General features: G+C 44.4%; 1 protein-coding gene across 2 annotated transcripts in view; it reads right to left on the minus strand.

Annotated features, from left to right (window-relative positions):
• Window positions 1–534: 534 nt before the first annotated feature.
• Window positions 535–20199, minus strand: part of DPF3 (double PHD fingers 3) — a 491728-nt gene continuing 472063 nt past the window's right edge. The window contains exon 12 of one of the 2 annotated variants that reach the window (XM_082275031.1): window positions 535–684. In XM_082275031.1, the coding sequence (XP_082131157.1) occupies window positions 626–684 (59 nt within the window). In that variant the 3' untranslated portion in view covers window positions 535–625. The remainder of the gene's footprint in view (window positions 685–20199) is intronic. The other variant, XM_082275032.1, reaches the window with a different exon arrangement.

Here is a 20199-nt window from a genome sequence, read left to right on the forward strand (position 1 = left end):
AATCTGTTCTCTCTAGCCCTTCTGGATGTTTTTCAGTGAACACATACATTTTTTTAGTTAAAAGAGAAGGTTCCCTATTATTTGCCTGTACAAGAGGCCTAGTAAATCAATGAAATTGTACAAAAGTTGACAATGTCTTCAATACATCCTCAGTATAGGTAAACTATTTCAATTTTTGAAAAAAAGCTAGCTGCCTGGCTGTCATACTGACTCTTGCTTAATTTCGTTGGTTTGCTGACCTATAAAAGCTAAGGACTTTTGATGTTTCTCTGACTTTCCACATTTGAATATTTGATCTAGGTCAGTGCTCAGGAAATATTCAAGTCAGCATAACTATGGCAGGTCTTGACAATGTTACTTTATAAGCATAGATAAAGAATGTGGCCATCTGTATGGTAAAAAGTATGCTTTGTATATAAGACTTTGCAATCTATATTGCTAGCTGTTGATGTTCTTAATTACCTTAAACCTTATGGTTTTTATGTCATGGTGACTGTAACGTCATAACAATGGAATAATGCAAACGTGATTTTTTTTTTTTTTTAAATATTTAAAAAAAATGCAATTGCTATATTTAGTTGTAGGTATCTTCGATTTTACTCAATCGTGGCATATCCAGTGTTACTCAGGGCATAGACACGTCTTCTTGTAGGTCATCGATGCACAAATGGCAGCTCCAACTTCCTACAGGAAAGCAGAGTAATTTTGTTAAATATTAAAATCATATTCATTCATTTTTTTTGCCATATATATTGCAGTGTTCAACAGATCTTTACTATAGACATGAGATGCATGCATGTAATCAGGTTGACAACTTTTCAATCTCCATTAGTTACATTTGGCTGTTCGTAATCAAGAACCAGATTTACCTTAATCATACAGTACAGGTCACAGACTGGATATTCATGGGCCCTGTGTTTAAAGGCTGCTGCCTGCAGGTGATTTGACACTGGCAAAACTCTACCCCATCTGAAAGACCTCAGTTTTTTGCCAGTGTTTTTAGATGATGGTTCTTTCTGCCCTGTGGAGAAGTTTTTCTATGCTTATTGAATTACCATATTTCATATTCTTAACCACTTCTTGACCGGAAGGGTTTACCCCCTAATGACCAGGGCATTTTTTGCGATACGGCACTGCGTTACTTTAACTGACAATTGCGCGGTCGTGCGATGCTGTACCCTTATGAAATTGATGTCCTTATTTTCCCCACAAATAGAGCTTTCTGGGTGGTATTTTTATTTTTTGCGCTATAAACAAAAAAAATATTTTTTTTTACTTTCTGCTATATAGCATTCCAAATAAAAAAATCTAATATTTTCATCATTTTAGGCCAATTTGTATTCTGCTACATATTTTTGGTAACGAAAATCACAATAAGTGTATATTGATTGGTTTGTGCAAAAGTTAACACATCTACAAACTAGGGGAAAGATTTATGTCATTTTTATTTATTTTTTTGACTAGTAATTGGCTCGATCAGCTATTTTTAGCGACATTGTGGCACTTTTGGGGGGGGGGGGGCAGTGACATTACTACAGTAATCAGTGCTAAAAAAATGCACTGTTAATGTAATAATAACACTGGCAGGAAAGGGGTTAACACCAGGGGTGATTAAAGGGTTAAATGTGTCCCTAGGGGGTGCTTTCTAACTGTGTGGGGGATGGGCTTGCTGCATGAACACAGAGACCTGTGTTCCTAAATATGAGAGGCCCCTTTCACACATGCAGACCGTTTATCTGTTTTTCATCCATCTGTTGACAAATGAAAAGTGAACATCAATGCATCTCTATGAAAAAACGGATGGTCATCCATTTACTTTAGTTTACATCCACGTCCGTCATCATCCATTTTTTGTAATGGAACAAAGCTCTGTTTTGGTTCCATTAAAATAATGGAGCAGACGGAAAAAAAATGGAAACAGGAAAACGGATCGTTTTTGCATGGGTAGTGGATGTAAAAAGATTTATGTAGCAACTGATGTAAACTTCATCCCTTTTTTCTTTAAAAAAAACGTGACTGAACTGATGAAATTAACGGACCGCATTTGTGAAAGGGGCCTTAAGGTCACAAGAGGAAAGGCGCTTAAGGTCCCACAGACATGCAGACCGTTTGTCTCTTCAGTTCAGTCACATTTTTTCAAAGAAAGTTTAAATCAGTTTGTCATTAGTTTTTCATCCGTTTTTACATCAGTTTTTTACATCCTCCAGCTAGAGTCCTTAAAGTGGAGTTCCACCCAAAAGTGATACTTCCGCTCGTTTGCTTCCTCCCCCTCTCCGGTGCCGCATTTGGCACCATTCAGGGGGGAGGGGGGAACGAGTACCTGTTTTTAACAGGTACCCTTCCCCACTTCCGGGAGACGGCACCACGGCGCCGCCACTCGGAAGTTTGGCCCCCTCCGCCTTCCCCTGCCGCCGAGCCAATCCAAATGTGCAGCGCGCTTCGTGCATGCGCATTAGGGACCCGCTCGTGAAGCCGCAAGGCTTCACTGCCGGGTTCCCTCACCAGCAATGGCGGCCGCAGCACCCGACAGCCCATGGAGACATCGGCTGTGGTGCCGACATCGCTGGACTCCAGGACAGGCAAGTGTCCTAATATTAAAAGTCAGCAGCTACAGTATGCTGACTTTTAATTTTTGGAGGGGGTGAGGCTGGAACACCACTTTAATCACTTTAGCCCTGGAGCTATTCTTTAATGCAAAAATAGGCTGTTTGTTTTACATCTGATCGTTTTTTTTTAACAGAAGGAAACTAGGGCTTTAATCTGTTACAAAAAAACAGACGTAAACCGAAATAAATTAATGATTATCTGTTTAGATCCATTTTTCCATAGAGATGCATTGCTGTCTGTTTTTTTCATCCGTCAGTGGATGAATGAAAAACAGGCAAAAGGTCCACTTGTGTGAAAGGGGCCTAAGGTTTAATCTTCAAAACTAACCAAAGTCCAGCCCTTTTTGGCACAAGACTTGGAACACAAAGTTCACCAAGTCTGCCACAAACAGACAAGAATTTCCCAGCACACTTACCACCTAGCCTACAAAAAAAAAAAAAAATGACCCTGTCTTAACAATTCACATTAAAAACAGAGGTTTTATTTTCACAAATATACACTCACTGGCCACTTTATTAGGTATACCTGTTCAATTGCTTGGTAACACAAATTGCTAATCAGCCAATCATATGGCAGTAAATCAATGCACTTAGGCATCTAGATGTGGTGAAGACAACTTGCTGAAGTTCAAACTGAGCATCAGAATGGGAAAGAAAGGGGATTTGGATGACTTTGAATGTGAGATGATTGTTGGTGCTGGGCTAGTCTGAATATTTTAAAAACTGCTGATCTACTGGGATTGTCAAGCACAACCATCTCTAGGGTTTACCGAGAATGGTCCAAAAAAGAGGAAATATCCAGTAAAACGGTAGTTGTGCAGACTAAAATACCTTGTTGATGTCAGAGGAGAATGGGCAGACTGAATCGAGATGATAGGCAACAGTAACTCAAATAACCACTTGTTACTACTAAGGTATGCCAAATACCATCTCTGAATGCACAATACTTCTAAGAACAGGAAACTGAGGCTACAGTTGGCACAGGCTCACCAAAACTGGACAATGGAAGATTGCAAAAACATTTTCTGCTCTCAGGTCTCGATTTCAGCTGCAACATTCAGATGATAGGTCAGAATTTGGAATAAACAACAATAAAGCATGGATCCATCCTGCCTTGTATCAACTGTTCAGGCTGGTGGTGGTGTAATGGTGTGGGGGATATTTTCTTGTAACCTTTTGGGCCCCTTCGTACCAATTGAGCATTGTTTAAACACAATGGCCTACCTGAGTATTGTTGCTGACCATGTCCATTCCTTTATGACTACAGTGTACCCATCTTCTGATGATTCCTTCTAGCAGGATAATGCACCATGCCACGAAGCTGAAATCATCTCAAACTGTTTTTTGGAACATGACAATGAGTTTACTGTTCTCCAATGGCCTCCATAGTCACCAGATCTCAATCCAATAGAGCACTGTTGGGGTGTGGTGAAATGGGACATTTGCATCATGGATGTGCAACCAACAAATCTGCAGCAACTGCTTGATGCTATCATGTCAATATGGACCAAAATCTCTGAGAAATGTTTCCAATACCTTGTTGAATCTATGCCACAAAGACTTAAGGCAGTTATGAAGGCAAAAGGGGGTCCAACCCGGTACTAGCAAGGTGTCCTTAATAAAGTGGCCGGTGAGTGTATGTGGATACCTCAGTGCTTACATCAAGGCTCAAATTTTTGAGAGTCTCCATGTTGGAGCGTATATAGCAGTGTATAACAGAGGAACACATTAGATGCCCAGCAAAAGAACAATGGCACCTGGAGGCATGCAATGTGTCTGCCACAAGGCCTTCTTTACAACAAAGAGGCAGCCTTAAAGGGGTTCTAAGGCAGAAGGTTTTTCTTTTTTAGAATGCATTAGGGTAAAAACCTGGGTACAGCCCCCCTCTGTCTTCCTATACTTGAGCCTGAATTAAATCCAGCTAAGTGCATGAGAGCGACTCTCCCATGTCTCGCTCTCCTCATTGGCAAGAGGCTTGCTATTGGGGGTCACTTGGCAGGGGTGAGGCGCAAAATAATTGCACAGAGCAGGTAAGTATAACATGTTTGTTATTAAAATAAAAAAATAACAAAATCACAACCTTTAGAATCACTTTAATCTTATTGGTGAGGGGATATTTGTTGCAGTTTGCATCCTTCAGGGTACTAGACGTCCCACTCAATAAGTGGTTTTGCAACAGGTATAAAATACTGTAGTTTTAAGCTCTGCCCCCTCAGTTTCTCTCAAACCTATGGCCTAGTGAGATTATTACTTGTACTCTAAGTCCTTGTGCTGAGGGTTTGTTTCTCTAAAACCAAACCTGTTCATGGTACTGAAACACAGTGGGGTTATTTGTCCTATTCTGGACCTAAATTCCTTAAACTAGTATCTATGTTCCAAAATTTTGCCTGGAATCATCAGACAAGGACAGTAGACATTCAAGATGCTTACCTGCATTCCTATTTAATTCTAATTTAACCACCGAATCACCCCCTTTTACGCTTCTCAGTATAACCTTTCAATTTGTTGCACTGTCATTTGGGCTATCATTGGCCCCGACGTTCTTGCACCCCTAATTGCCCTTCTAAGAACTCAGGGCATTCACATCACAGAGGACTTTCTTCATAAGGACTCCTCTCCATCAAAACTAGCTGCAAACGTCCTAATGACTATCCAGCTTCTTTAGGCTTCTGGCTGCATAATCAACTTTCAAGTCTACTCTCCAGCCTTCCATTCCTCTAGACTGCTTACTAGGGATGTAACGATATCAAAATCTCACGGTACGATACAATTTCGATATTGACCTCACGGTACGATATTTATTGCGATATTGTGGAAAAGCTCACGGTATTGTTAAATTCTGCCCAAGCGTATGTACATAAGCTTCACTCCTCTTCTTCTGGAGAGGATGTTGCCCTGTCCTCTAAAACTGCCTCGGGGTTCAACGATTATTAGGCTGAACTATACAATTTAGACTCAAACTTATCCCCAGATGCTCAAACAGCCAAGCTGACAGGTATACACTAATATTTAGTCTCTGTTGGCCTCCCTCCCCTAAGTCCCCAATCACTTCTACTGAGATTGAATCAAAGTCCCTACCTAGTGGGAAAAGTCCAGGCCCAGATGGGTTCACTAAGGCATACTACAAGGTATTTTTTCCCCTTCTATCAGACTCCATGTGCAATTATTTTAATTCCCTAGCAAGGGGTAGTGCAATCTCCCCAGAGGCCCCCCAGAGACCCCAAAGCTACTGCCCCATATGCCTTCTTAATGTGGATTAAAAAATTCTGGCAAAAATATTAGTGAACAGATTGAAACACCTCATGCCCTATATTATCCATCCGGACCAAACAAGATTTATTATGGGTCGGAAAGCTAGAGACCACTCCATTTGGGCGATACAACTCATTCACTGGGCCTGTAATTGTCAGGATCCCTTACCCTACATAATTTTGTCAATGGATGCAGAAAAAAGCAATCAATGGAGTTGATTGGTCCTACCTGCGTACAAGTACATGAGTGGCGTCAGTGTTTTTTTTTTTCATTTAATTTCTTATACACATTACTCACCGGCGGTCCGGTGTCACTGTCTTGCCGTGGTGCCTGCCTGGTGGAAGCTGGCTCTGCTCCGCCGAGTCCGCCGCTCTTGTGCGCTGGCTCCGCTTCCGCCCCACAAGCCTGCCCACCCACACTGCTCCAAACCAACTGGCAGCCGCTCGCCTCGGCTCGGCCAGTAAGCAAGCAGCACTGCAGCATAGAGGTGAGTGAGTGACAGACAGGAGCCGACGAGACACATAGACGGCGGCCAGACCGTGCACCCACCACGACGATATTGGGCCATGTAAAACACCGCGATACCGCGATAGCGGTAATATCGTTACATCCCTACTGCTTACCACTCGATGCAATGGAAAATTCCTGGATGCTATTCTGGCTAATATAGTATACCTTTCCTCCAGTGCAGGTTCTTCCTTGTTTGCTCCGCAAAACAGAGGAAAAGAAAACAAAAAATAAATTAAAAAGTGGTTGTGTATGGGTGGTGGGGGGTGGAAGGGAGAAGGAGAAACCTTTTGGATGGAGAACATTTAATGGGAAAATGGGGGATAGTAGCTCCTGAGATGTGGAGGGGAAACCAGGGTGAAAGTGGATGACATTGTGATAAGGAAACCGGTAAGGATAGGGAGGAAGAGGTTTCAGTTCCTAGAACAAGGTACAGAGGGATAAGGTGGAAAGGGGTGTTAAGATAAAACAATATGGATATACAGTGGGTACGGAAAGTATTCAGACCCCCTTAAATTTTTCACTCTTTGTTATATTGCAGCCATTTGCTAAAATCATTTAAGTTCATTCTTCTTCCTCATGAATGTACACATAGCACCCCATACTGACAGAAAAACACAGAATTGTTGACATTGTTGCAGATTTATTAAAAAAGAAAAACTGAAATATCACATGGTCCTAAGTATTCAGACCCTTTGCTGTGACACTCATATATTTAACTTAGGTGCTTTCCATTTCTTCTGATCATCCTTGAGATGGTTCTACACCTTCATTTGAGTCCAGCTGTGTTTGATTATACTGATTGGACTTGATTAGGAAAGCCACACACCTGTCTATATAAGACCTTCCAGATCACAATGCATGTCAGAGCAAATGAGAATCATGAGGTCAAAGGAACTGCCTGAAGAGCTCAGAGACAGAATTGTGACAAGGCACAGATCTGGCCAAGGTTACAAAAATATTTCTGCTGCACTTAAGGTTCCTAAGAGCACAGTGGCCTCCATAATCCTCAAATGGAAGACGTTTGGGACGACCAGAACCCTTCCTAGAGCTGGCCGTCCGGCCAAACTGAGCTATCGGGGGAGAAGAGCCTTGGCGAGAGAGGTAAAGAAGAACCCAAAGATCACTGTGGCTGAGCTCCAGAGATGCAGTCAGGAGATGGGAGAAAGTTGTAGAAAGTCAACCATCACTGCAGCCCTCCACCAGTCGGGGCTTTATGGCAGAGTGGCCCGACGGAAGCCTCTCCTCAGTGTAAGACACATGAAAGCCCGCATGGAGTTTGCTAAAAAAAACACCTGAAGGACTCCAAGATGGTGAGAAATAAGATTCTCTGGTCTGATGAGACCAAAAAAGAACTTTTTGGCCTTAATTCTATGCGGTATGTGTGGAGAAAACCAGGCACTGCTCATCACCTGTCCAATACAGTCCCAACAGTGAAGCATGGTGGTGGCAGCATCATGCTGTGGGGGTGTTTTTCAGCTGCAGGGACAGGACGACTGGTTGCAATCGAGGGAAAGATGAATGCGGCCAAGTACAGGGATATTCTGGACAAAAACCTTCTCCAGAGTGCTCTGGACCTCAGACTGGGCCGAAGGTTTACCTTCCAACAAGACAATGACCCTAAGCACACAGCTAAAATAACGAAGGAGTGGCTTCACAACAACTCCATGACTGTTCTTGAATGGGCCAGCCAGAGCCCTGACTTAAACCCAATTGAGCATCTCTGGAGAGACCTAAAAATGGCTGTCCACCAACATTTACCATCCAACCTGACAGAACTGGAGAGGATCTGCAAGGAGGAATGGCAGAGGATCCCCAAATCCAGGTGTGAAAGACTTGTTGCATCTTTCCCAAAAAGACTCCTGGCTGTATTAGATCAAAAGGGGGCTTCTACTAAATACTGAGCAAAGGGTCTGAATACTTTGGACCATGTGATATTTCAGTTTTTCTTTTTTAATAAATCTGCAACAATGTCAACAATTCTGTGTTTTTCTGTCAGTATGGGGTGCTATGTGTACATTCATGAGGCAGAAGAATGAACTTAAATGATTTTAGCAAATGGCTGCAATATAACAAAGAGTGAAAAATTTAAGGGGGTCTGAATACTTTCCGTACCCACTGTATATAAAATGTTACATCCATCCTAAAGGTGGACGGTGGCTTATGTAGGGTTTTTAGTAGGCAGTCAAGGAGTAAACTGGAGGCACGCTTATGGGTAACTATAAACAATAAGAAAAGACGTAATGAGCAATCCCCACTTGGTATCAGAAAGAAATGTAATGCTTTTATCATGCTTATGCTTTATCTGAGCAGGTTGTTGATACAGCAGTGTTAAAAGTTACATAGAATCCATCCTCAACCTAAGGACATGGCGTGCCATGTAATGAGATTGACTTTGTCTGTTGGGATAAAGATAGGGTGGTTACCTTTTTTGCAGTTAATTTAGCTAAGCTACAAGTTTGTCCCCTTGGATTTAGGGTGACGAATAGATGATAGTTTAATGGCCCTAATATCAGCTTGTAAACTGGAAGATGTCCACTAAGATGGGTTATGGGTTATGTTAAGAAGTCGCAGCCAGACAAGTGCTTACAGTATTGCCCTAGGTGGGGTGGGGGGTGCAGATTCCATTTATCACTTATCATCAGTGGTTGAGAATAAAAAAAGGAACTGTAACTGAACAATATTGCACATCTCTACACGAATATCAATAACTAGGGATGAAGAATACAAAATCTAAAGTAGGTTGAAATTGGACCTATAGGTTCCAGTATGCCTGGAAGGGTCTGTGGTCTATATATGATTCCTCAGTGTGGACAGTGCATGAAAAAATGCCTATCTAGGAAGCACCCCCAGGGCTGTGCCAGGTCCACCCTTGGGTCTGATCTAAGAGACCCACTTGGCCCATATTGCCTTAGTAGTACTGCCACCTATAAAGGTATAGACAAATTAAGGTAAGAGTGCATCCCAGGACAAACTAATTGGGTACTCATGGGTGCTGGTCCCTTTCCTGTTCCCCAATATGCACGCCACATTATTAGATATAAGAAAAAGAAGAAAGTAGAGGGATCTTTTAGCAGTCAGGGAGCTCTGTCTGTGTCCTGGGAATGTTCCAAGCCTTAAAAATGAACTCAGGGTCACTCAGAAGGACCCAAGTAGGTTATATAAACAGGCATGTAAGAGCAAAAATGTAAGAAAGAAGAAACGCATAATGTTTAAGATAAAGGACATAAAGAAGCAGAGAGTCCATCCGTGGGGTCTTCTGTTAAAGGTTCTTCCCTAGTTTGAGATGCGTGGTGCATAATTCCATCAATGCCCTCCTCTAAAGCCTCGTAAACACGCGTCGGAAATCGGCAGGGAATTTTCGTCCAACGACCGATCTGCCGATTTTTGGCTTGTTAGTATGATGCTTCCGACAACTCTGACTTTTCGGCCGAAAAAAATCTGGTGTGCAGGCTATAAAATTTTTGGCCGCTGTCAAAACACGGCCGATTTTCGTGCAGTCAGTACAGATTTGAACAGGGAAAAATCTAATGAGCAAGTCTGGGCATGCTCAGAGAAGAAAGAAGACAAAGAAAGCAAACCAACACATGACATAACTTCTGAAGTAGAATTTTGTCGGGCGAGAAAATTTGTGTGCAGTCTAGGCACATTCCAACCAACAAAACGCCACTCTGGACAAAAGACGGACGATCGGTCGGCCGATAATCGTTGCGTGTGTACTAGGCTTAAGTCTATGGTCTTTCAGGGGTGTTTCACTGTGACAGATCACCCTGTCCCTGGATTGTAAACCCCTTTGTTTCATTCTCCTATGAGCTGGGGACATTGCCTTCTATTTCATTTTATGTTCACTTTATTCATCTACCGAACATACAACAGTCATACTCGTAGCAGATTGCTAATATCATCAGCTCAACCACTTGTCTTCCACACATTGTTGAATATGCTAATACTGTCTGTGTATTGAGGTGGGATGTGGATTCTGTTAAGTCTGCCTGTCCCATTGTTAAATGTTAATGAGCCCACATTGTTTCTGTCCAGGTGGCTAGATAATTCGGTCAGGTTAATTCTGTTTCTGTATACAATTTCATCTGCATATGATGTAATCAGACTTACCAGACCTGATACTGTATATAATGTGTGTGAGTGGGTTCAATAAACAGTTCCTGCTTACCCTCAACATAGAGTCTCATCTCATGTTTGTGGGAGAAGGCTATACCAGCTCTCTCGCTCTTCTTCTGGATCGCTAAATCACTAGCTCTTATAAGAGCGGTTCCTGCTCTACTCTACAGCATCCCTCCCTTTAGGGGGAAGAGAACATCTCTGGCGGTGGAACCCCTCTTTCCATTGGGGTGGTATAGTAAAAGTCACTATACATCACCCTTCTGTCACATATGGAGAAGGAGGGGGTATCCAGACTGTATGCACAGTAAGCAGGACCAGTTCTGAAGGAGTGCTTCTCCCCATGGAGCAGGTCAAGAGAGATGCTAAAGGAGCAAGTTTATTCCTGGACATGGCCAAAGGTCCATGAATCATGATGAATGATCCTAAAAAAGAGAGGCAAGTGTGGCACAGTCGCCCTCTGAGGAAGTCACATGACGATACGCATCAGGGTTGGACTACACGGCTTGCCACGCTACATTACTGCCGGGACCGAGCTGCAGGCTGTCCTCACTGATCACTGCTGGACGGAGAGCGGTGAGATCACGCTGCTAGCCGGTATATCAGCTTTGAAGTGTCTGCATGTATTGCTATATTTTGATTGTTACATTGTAAGTGCATATTGTTTGGGGAACTTTTATTTTATTTAATAAACAGTTTAAACGGGCTTCACTATCAGTCTGTACTTTTTCTCCTGGTATGCTGATTGATCTCTACTCCTGTGATCTACTCTTGAGGAGAGGTGATGAGAGGATCGATCCAAGGTGTGGAGTTTATCCAAGGACAAGGAGTGTGCTTGTTGGCCCCATACATTTATGTTTCTGGTGAGTGCAATATTTGAGGAGGGTGATCATCCACGAAGTGCGGTGACGGCTTTGATGGGCTTTTGACCATACTGATCTCTCCTACTACATTTATGAACACTGGGAATGATTTTGCAAAGACTCTGTTTTCTTTTTCGGATGACCCTAATATAGAGTCCTCTGCAATCATTAGCTGATTGGTCTCTACTCCTGTGATCTACTCTTGAGGAGAGGTGATGAGAGGATTGATCCAAGGTGTGGAGTTTATCTAAGGAGAATGAGTGTGCTTTTTGGCCCCATACATTTATGTTTCTGGTGAGTGCAATATTTGAGGGGGGTGATAATCCACGAGGTGCGGTGACGGCTTTGATTGGCTTTTGACCACACTGATCTCTCCTTCTACTACATTTATGAACACTGGGAACGATTTTGCAAAGACTCTGTTTTCTTTTTCAGAGGACTCTAATATAGAGATGTATATCTATTTATGATTTTATCAATTATGTGTTTTTAGAAGCGCTGCTAATGTGTGGTTAATTGCATCATACATATTGTTTCTACAGTAACTGTCCAAAGAAGGCTCATGTACGACAGATCTCTTACCACATCAGCTTAAGAGGTGTGACAGAGTGTTACTAAATCATGATGAAATTGTAGCTACTTGAGCAATGCATCCTTAATTATCAGGAGTGGTGGGTTTTCCATGAGCGTGTACTCCTGTAGCACTGTGAAAGTGGAATTTGCTGGAGTCTGCCATCATCCACTGGGGAATCTAGCCAGTTTAAAATGGGTACAAAAGCAATTCCCAGGCATCTGAAGAACTTGGGTTGCTTATGTCTGTGGAGGGTAAAAGAGCAGGTGTCTTTTCTTATCTTAATATAAAAGGGATAACCCCATTTGTCAGTAGCCCCTTATTGGCAAATGAGCTCCAGTAGGGGTGTCACCAATCACTTCCTCACTATTAAGAGACATGAGAGATCAGGCATCAACTGGATGGATGCTCCATCAAAATCCACGGGATTCTTGTGCCAGGATTGTCTCATGATCTCTTCCTAAACTGTGAAACAATGCACACGATGTAGTACATCTCTGGGCAGTTCTGATCCAGCCCTCCCTAGGCCTGAGGGACTGTGGCCCTGATCGAGTTCCAGGTTGACAATAGGGGATTTCCGAAGGACAGCATTTAAGTGATATTAAAGCCTGGGTTTTTATTTGTTTAAAAGTAACAAACATGTCCTACTTACCTGCTCTGTGTAATGGTTTTACACAGAGCAGCTTAGATCCTTCTCTTCTCCCTTGCTCGCGCTCCTGGCCCCTTCCTCCAGATACCACAGCAAGCAGCCTGCTATGGGGGGGTAGCAGAGCAGCTGCTGTGTATGTCCATTCAGACACGGAGCCTCAGCTCAGCCCTGCCACCTCTCTCCTCATTGGCTCACTGACTCTGGCTCCCGCTGCTCTCTCAGTCAATAAGGAGGGAAAGTCCCGAACAGCTGAGGCTCTCGTGCAACATCACTGGATCGGGATGGGGCTCAGGTAAGAGTTGGGAGGGGGGCTGCTGCACACAGAAGTTTTTTTTTTTATTTTATTGCATAGTATGCATTAAGATAAAAAAAAAAAAACATCTGCCTTTAGAACCACTTCTCGCAAAATCACGTGCCTGTATTTCATTGTGTTGAAGTGATTATACCAGGATGATGCCTGCAGCTAGAGGCATCATACCAGTACCGATTTTTTTTTTTGAGCCGGCAGTCTGCTTTCATGTGATAACAACTGATGCAGCTAAATTGGCGCTCGGCCGTTATCACAATGGGAGTGGAAAGCAATAAAAGTGATCAGAATTATTATTTTTTTTTTTTTACAGGAACAGTGTAAAAATAATTTAAAAAATTGCATTAAAGCGCCCCTGTCCCTGCGTGTTCGCGCACCAAAGAAAACGCATACGTAATTTGCACCTGTATATATATAAACAGAGTTAGAATTACACATGTGAGGTATCGTTAGCGATCGTTACAGTAAGAGCATTAATTCTAGTAAAAGACCTCCTCTGTAACTCTAAATTGGTAACCGTTAAATTTTTTTAAAATCATTGCCTACAGAGATTTCAAGTACTGTCGTTTGTCGCCTTTCCACGAGTGTGTGCAATTTTAACCCCTTGCCGAACGCCGCACGACTATATATTGCGGCGGTCAGCCCCTCCTGGGCAGAGTTACGTATCGGTACGTCACTCGCCCACGAGCCTCTAGGGGCGAGCGCGCGCGCCGCCGGAGGCGCGCTCCCGCTCGTTCCCTGACATTCCCGCGCGAGTGACCGGCGGCTCCGATGTCCCCATAGACTTGCATTGGCGGCCATTTTCCTGTAGTCTGAGACAGTGCTGAGGCTGTGGGGGCCTCTAGTGTCAGATCGGCATTTCCTCTTTCCAGCAGTGTTACAGATCATTTAGGCTCTTTCCTCGGGTGGTGAGTCTCTGGGGGTACACTATTCTTCCTTGCTGTATACAGCGCCGTGGGTGCGCTGCTTCTTGTAGTGCCACAGCGGTGCACAGGGGGAGGGGTCTACCGTTAAAATATATATATATATTTTTTTTTTTTTGATCTTTGCTGAGCAGCGGTTCCGCCTAACCCTTTATGGTCATGGAGCCTGGGGAGCTCTTTTCACCACCCGATCCACTCCTGGAAGCTGGGGGACACTCTGGGTCTCAGTCTGCCCTGCAGTCACTAGTAGCCAAAGTAGATATGGCCCTGCAAAAGAGACCTGGCAAGAAGCGCCCCCCCACTTTCACCTGTATCCTCTGCTTCCTCAGATTCTGAGATGGATTTGGCCACCGTGGACGAAAGTCAGCCCACTAAGTCTGCGTCCACGCGTGTTGAGTGCTTTAATAGGGAGGATGAGTCGTCGTCCTCTGCAGCCACGCATGAAAAAGCACTGGTCGAGGCCCTGATTGTATCAGTGGGGAAAACATTAAAGTTGGAGGACTCGGCTCCTGTTGAGTCAGCAGCGCCGGTGCAATTTGGCACCCGCAAATCTTCCAAGGTGAATAAGGTTTTTCCCTTTTCTGCCTATTTTGACAAGATTGTCACTAGTCAGTAGGGTTCCCCGAAATGCATGGTTGGAATACGAAAGCATTTTGCTAGAAGATATCCCTTTAAGCAGTCTCTTCTAAAGAAACTGACAGTTCCACCGTCAGTAGACTCTCAGGTTTCCAGGCTGAATAAGACCACACTTTTGCTGGTGGAAGATTCCCCATCTTTTAAGGACCCCGTGGACAAAAGAGCGGAGGCTCTGGTCAAGTACTTTTTCACTGTGACTGGTTCAATTTTAAGACCGGTATTTGCTATTACCTTGGTATCCCAGACCTTAACGGAATGGACTAAGGTTTTGCGCCAGGATCTGGAGAGGAGTCAACATCCTTCTGAGCTGGCAGATCCAAGGGTAACAGTATAATAGTAAAGCATCCCTTGATGCCGCCCCCCTGGCTGGCAGGGTTTCTGTGATGGCGGTGATCCTTCACCGCATAATCTGGTTGAAGTACTGGTCAGCTGACTAGGCTTCTAAAAAGGTACTGACTGATCTTCCCTGTGTAGGTGACCGTTTGTTCGGTGTCTCTATGGAAGAGATTATTAAGGGCCTTACAGGAGGTAAGAATACTTTCCTTCCATAGGCTGCCAAGGGGAAGGAACCTTGGCCGTAGGAGGGGTCCCTTCTTTTCGGCTCACAAGTGCCCCTTACGTCCATCTGGATAGCAGGAAAAGGGCTCGAGATCCACCCGTAACTTTGTGGGAGGTTTCAAGAGACCCTTAAATGGTAAGTCCAAAGTGGGCGCGTCTGTTTCCGCAGAGAAGCCTTCCCCAGCCTGAAGGGGCATCCTCAACCGCATCTGGGATGGGAGGATGTCTTCGTCTTTTACCGGATCCGTGGACCTTGCTGATTCAGGACAAATGGGTCCACAAACTGATTCGGTTTGGTTACAACATCAAGTTTTGGTCCTTGCCTCCAGCAAGGTTCTTTCCTTCCAGCTTACGCCTGTCTCCAGAGCAGCTACAGGGCCTCTGCGGAGCAGTACAGGACCTGTTCGCACAAGGAGTTATTGTGCCGGTTTCAGAGTCAGAATGTTTACGGTTCCCAGAAAGGTTTACGGTTCCCAGGAAGGAAGGCAAGGTTCGTCCGATCTTGGATCTCAAGGCTCTGAACCACTTTGTTCGGGTTCAGAAATTTCAGATGGAATCTATCCGCACAGTAGTAGCTTTTTCTTTCATCAAGGAGATCTGATGGCTTCTATCAATCTCCAGGATGCTTACATTCCAAAATATGTCAGGCATCAGCGTTTTCTTTGTTTTTCCGTGGGCCAGGAGCACTTTCAATTTGTGGCGTTACCCTTTGGTCTCGCTTCAGCTCCTCGAGTGTTCACAAAGGTTTTGGCCCCATTGTTGGCCTTGTTACGGCACAAGGGGATCGCGGTACTGGGTTACCTGGACGATCTGCTCCTGCGTTGCAGTGTCTTCCTCGGCTCTAGAAGCTGACTTGGAGGTTACGGCGTAAACTCTGCAGGAGTTCAGGTGGACACTGAATTTTCAGAAATCGTCACTGTCTCCATCCACAAAGATGGACTACTTGGATCTGACACTGGACTCCGCGTCAGCCTGGGTTTTTCTTCCTCAGACAAAACTACTGACGCTACAGCAGACTGTTCGGCTCCTGTTGTCCAACCATCGATCGTCTCTCAGGACTTGCATGCAAGTGCTGGGTCCGATGGTCTCCACCTTTTGAGGCAGTTCCATTTGCACAGTTCCACACCAGACCTTTGCAAAGGGAGATTCTGTTTAAATGGAACAAGGACCTGCTGTCATTGGAAATCTGATTCTGCTGTCATTGGGAATCGAGTTCAAGGGAGTCTCTCCTATGGTGGCTCCGCTCCCCGGCCCTACGTCTGGGAAATACTTTTTTTTGGACTGTAATCACCATGGATAGGGAGGTGTCTTGGGAATGTGTTCAGCCCAAGGTATCTGGGCTAGGGAGGACTCCAGGTTGCCAATCAACATCCTGGAAATTCAGGCGATCAGACTCAATGGACGGATCGTCTGCAGGGACGCCCTGTGCGGATACAATTGGACAATGCTACGGCTGTGGCATATGTCAATCATCAAGAGGGCCCAAAGAGTGCCCTGGCGGCCCAGGAAGTGGCTGGCATCTTGTGGTGGGCAGACTATGTTCCGGCCCTCTGTGCTATGCACATTCCCGGGGTAGAGAATTGGCAAGCAGACTATCTCAGTCGGCAGATGTTGGATCCTAAAGAATGATCTCTTCACCCGGAGGTTTTTCATCAACTGTGTCTTTGGTGGGGGACCCCCAATGTGGACCTGCTGGCTTCCTGTCTCAACAGGAAGGTGCAGAGGTTCGTGCCAGGGTCTTGGGATCCTCTGGCCGACACCGCAGTCGCTCTGGTGGCCCCTTGGGGTTAGTATAGTCTGATTTACGTCTTTCCTCCAATTTACCTTCTGTCAAGACTGCTATGCAGAATCGGGGTAGAAGGAATTCTAGTCATTCTGGTGGCACCAGACTGGCCTCACCGGTCCTGGTACACTGGTAAGGCTGGTAGCAGACATTCCTTGGAAATTTCCTCTCGGGGAAGATCTTCTGTCTCAGGGACCAATCTTCCATCCTGCTTTACGGTCGCTGGCTTTAACGGCGTGGCAATTGAAAGCCAGGTGCTGAAAGACAGAGGGCTGTCAGAGTCTGGGATTCCTACACTGTTGAAGGCTAGGAAATCTACTTCCAGGAAGGTTTATCATAGAGTTTGGAAGGTGTACATTACTTGGTGTGAGTCGCGGGGGGTTTCTCCCCGCTCCTTTTCTGTGTCTCGCTTGTTTGAGTTTCTATAATTCACCTCCAGCAGGCCACTGGTGTGAATTTCTCTGACCAAACAATCAGAAACAGATTTCAAAGTCCTTGGAGGCTACCAAAATTTTTTAAAAATCAAAACTTTTTTCTTTTTTAAGGATTTTCCCCCTTAATGACCAGGCCACATTTTGCGATTCGGCACTGCATTACTTTACCGGACAATTGCGATGCTGTACCTAAATAAAATGGATGTCCTTTTTTTTCCCCACAAATAGAGCTTTCTTTTGGTGGTATTTGATCACCTGTGCGATTTATATTTTTCACATTCTGCTATATAACATTCCTAAAACAAATTTAAAAATCAAAATTTTCTAACGTTTTAGGCCAATTTGTTTTCTGCTACATATTTTTGGTAAAAAAAATCCCAGTCAGCGTATTTTGATTGGTTTGCGCAAAAGTTATTACGTCTACTAACTACGGGAAAGATTATTTATTTTTTTCCACTAGTAATGGCGGCGATCTGCGATTTTTTGCGGGACTGCGACATTGCGGTGGACAGATTGGACCCCTAACTGACATTTTTTACACTTTTGGGGGGACCAGTGACATTACTACAGTAATCAGTGCTAAACATATGCACTGTTACTGTAATAATGACACTGGCAGGGAAGGGGTTAATATTGTGGGCGATCAAGGGAATAAATGTGAGCCTAGGGGAGTGATTCTAACTGTGGGGGGCGTGGCTTGTGAACGGACTATGGAGACCTGTGTTCCTATATAGAAGGATCACACGGGCTCTATTATCATTCCAGGAAGAACAGTCAGCTGTGTTTACAACAGCTGCCCGTCCTTCCCTCTCAGCGGGGAACGACCGCGGATGTCAGACGGCAATCGGAGCTCGCTGCACTCGCCCTCTAGCTCCCTGCGCGCGACTGACGTATACCTACGGCAGTTTGCGCAGGAGCGGCTGCCTGCCGTAGTATAACTGCTTCGGGCGGTCGTAAAGTGGTTATTGCATTCCTTGCATTAAGGTAAAAAACGTTTTACAACTTGCTGTGTGGTTCGGGGCCATTCAGTGCAATACAATGCACAGAGCAGGCAAGAATAAGATGTTTATTGTTTTAATTAAAAAAAAAAAAAATGTGCTTTGAAATGCTTTAAGTCAGTCAGATGTGTTTCTGGGTTATTGGCTCTATCATGCATACGTCCTTTCTTGATTCTCACAAGGATAAAGGTGTCTTGCGTCCAATGTCCTCCTTTCTACCCAAGGTGGCCTAAGCCATCCAATTTGGTGAGGACATTCTTTCCTCCCTTTTGCGTCCTGCCTTAAAGCATCCCAAAGAAATGCTCTCCTGTGTCTAGATATAGTCAGAGCGGTCTGGTGTCTCTGACAGCCATGTCCTGTATAAAAAAAAAACACTTTTTGTATTGCCTGCAGGGTCTCGTTAAGGACACCCTGCCTCTGAGTCCACCATTGCCAAGTGGAAAAGATAACTCATTGTGAAGGCTTATGCTCTTAAGTACACTTTTAAAAAAAATTAAAGGAACACTGTTTAATCAGAGTAAAGCATCAAGTCAACTAAACTCCTGGGATATTGATATGGTCAGTTAAGTATCAAAGAGGGTTGTTAATCGGTTTCAGCTGCTTTGATATTCATTAAATTAACAGGTGCACTAGATGGGCAACAACAAGATGACCTCCAAAACAGGAATGGTTTTACAGGTGGAGGCCACTGACATTTTTTTTTCCCTACTCATCTTTTCTGAATGTTTTTCACTAGTTTTGCATTTGGCTAGGGTTAGTGTCACTAGTGGTAGCATGAGACGACACCTGGACCCTATAAACTCCTCAATACGTGCCATTGCAAAAAGGTTTGCTGTGTCTCCTAGCACAGTCTCAAGAGCATGGAGGAGATTCCAGGAAACAGGCAGTTACTCCAGGAGAGCTGGACAGGGCCTTAGAAGGTCCTTAACCCATCAGTAGGACCCGTATCTGCTCCTTTGTGCAAGGAAGAACAGCATGAGCACTGCCAGAGCCCTACAAAACTACCTCCAGCAGGCCACTGGTGTGAATGTCTCTGACCAAACAATCAGAAACAGATTTCATGAGGGTGGCCAAAGGGCTTGATGTCCTCTAGTAGCCCCTGTGCTCACTTCCCACACTGTGGAGCTCAATTGACATTTGTCATCGAACACCAGAATTGGCAGGTTCCCCACTTGAACCTGTGCTTTTCACAGATGAAAGCAGGTTCACCCTGAGCACGTGATAGACATGAAAGGGTCTGGAGAAGCTGTGGAGAACATAATGCTGCCTGTAACATTGTTCAGCATGACTGGTTTGGTGGTGCGTCAGAGATGGTTTAGGGAGGCATATCCATTGAGGGACGCATAGACTTCTACGGGCTAGACAATGGCACCCTGGCTGCCATTTGGTATTGGGATGAAATCCTTGGACCCATTGTCAGACCCTACTCTGGTGTTGTTGGTTCTGGGCTCCTCCTGGTGCAGGACAATGCCCGGCCTCATATGGCGAGAGTATGCAGCCAGTTCCTGGAGGATGAAGGAATTAATACCATTGAATGGTTCCCACACTCGCCTGACCTAAATCAAATAGAACATCCCTGGAACATTATGTTTTGGTCCATTCGAGGCTGCCAGGTTGCATCTCAATCTGTTTAGGAGCTTAGTGTTGCTCTGGTCCAGATCTGGGAGGAAATACTGCAGGACACCATCCATCATCTCATTAGGAGCATGCCTGACATTCTCAGGCATGCATACAAGCATGTGGGGGGCCAAAGAAACAACTGTGTAATATTTTGAGTTGATGTAATGAAATTTCAGCAAAATGGACTAGCCTGTTTATTTTTTCATTTTGTTTCTCAGGGTGCCTTTGAATTAAACCCTCTGTAGGGTTAATTTTCATCAAACAAAGTGGCATTCTTTCTTTCCTAGCACATTACCCAGTCTAGATATCCAGCATGATATTTTTTCCCATTGAGATCTGATGTGTTTTCAAAATGTTCCTTTAATTTTTTTTG

The sequence above is a fragment of the Pelophylax lessonae genome (genome assembly GCF_965119305.1).
Source record: "Pelophylax lessonae genome assembly, chromosome: 13".
Lineage (NCBI taxonomy): Eukaryota > Metazoa > Chordata > Amphibia > Anura > Ranidae > Pelophylax > Pelophylax lessonae.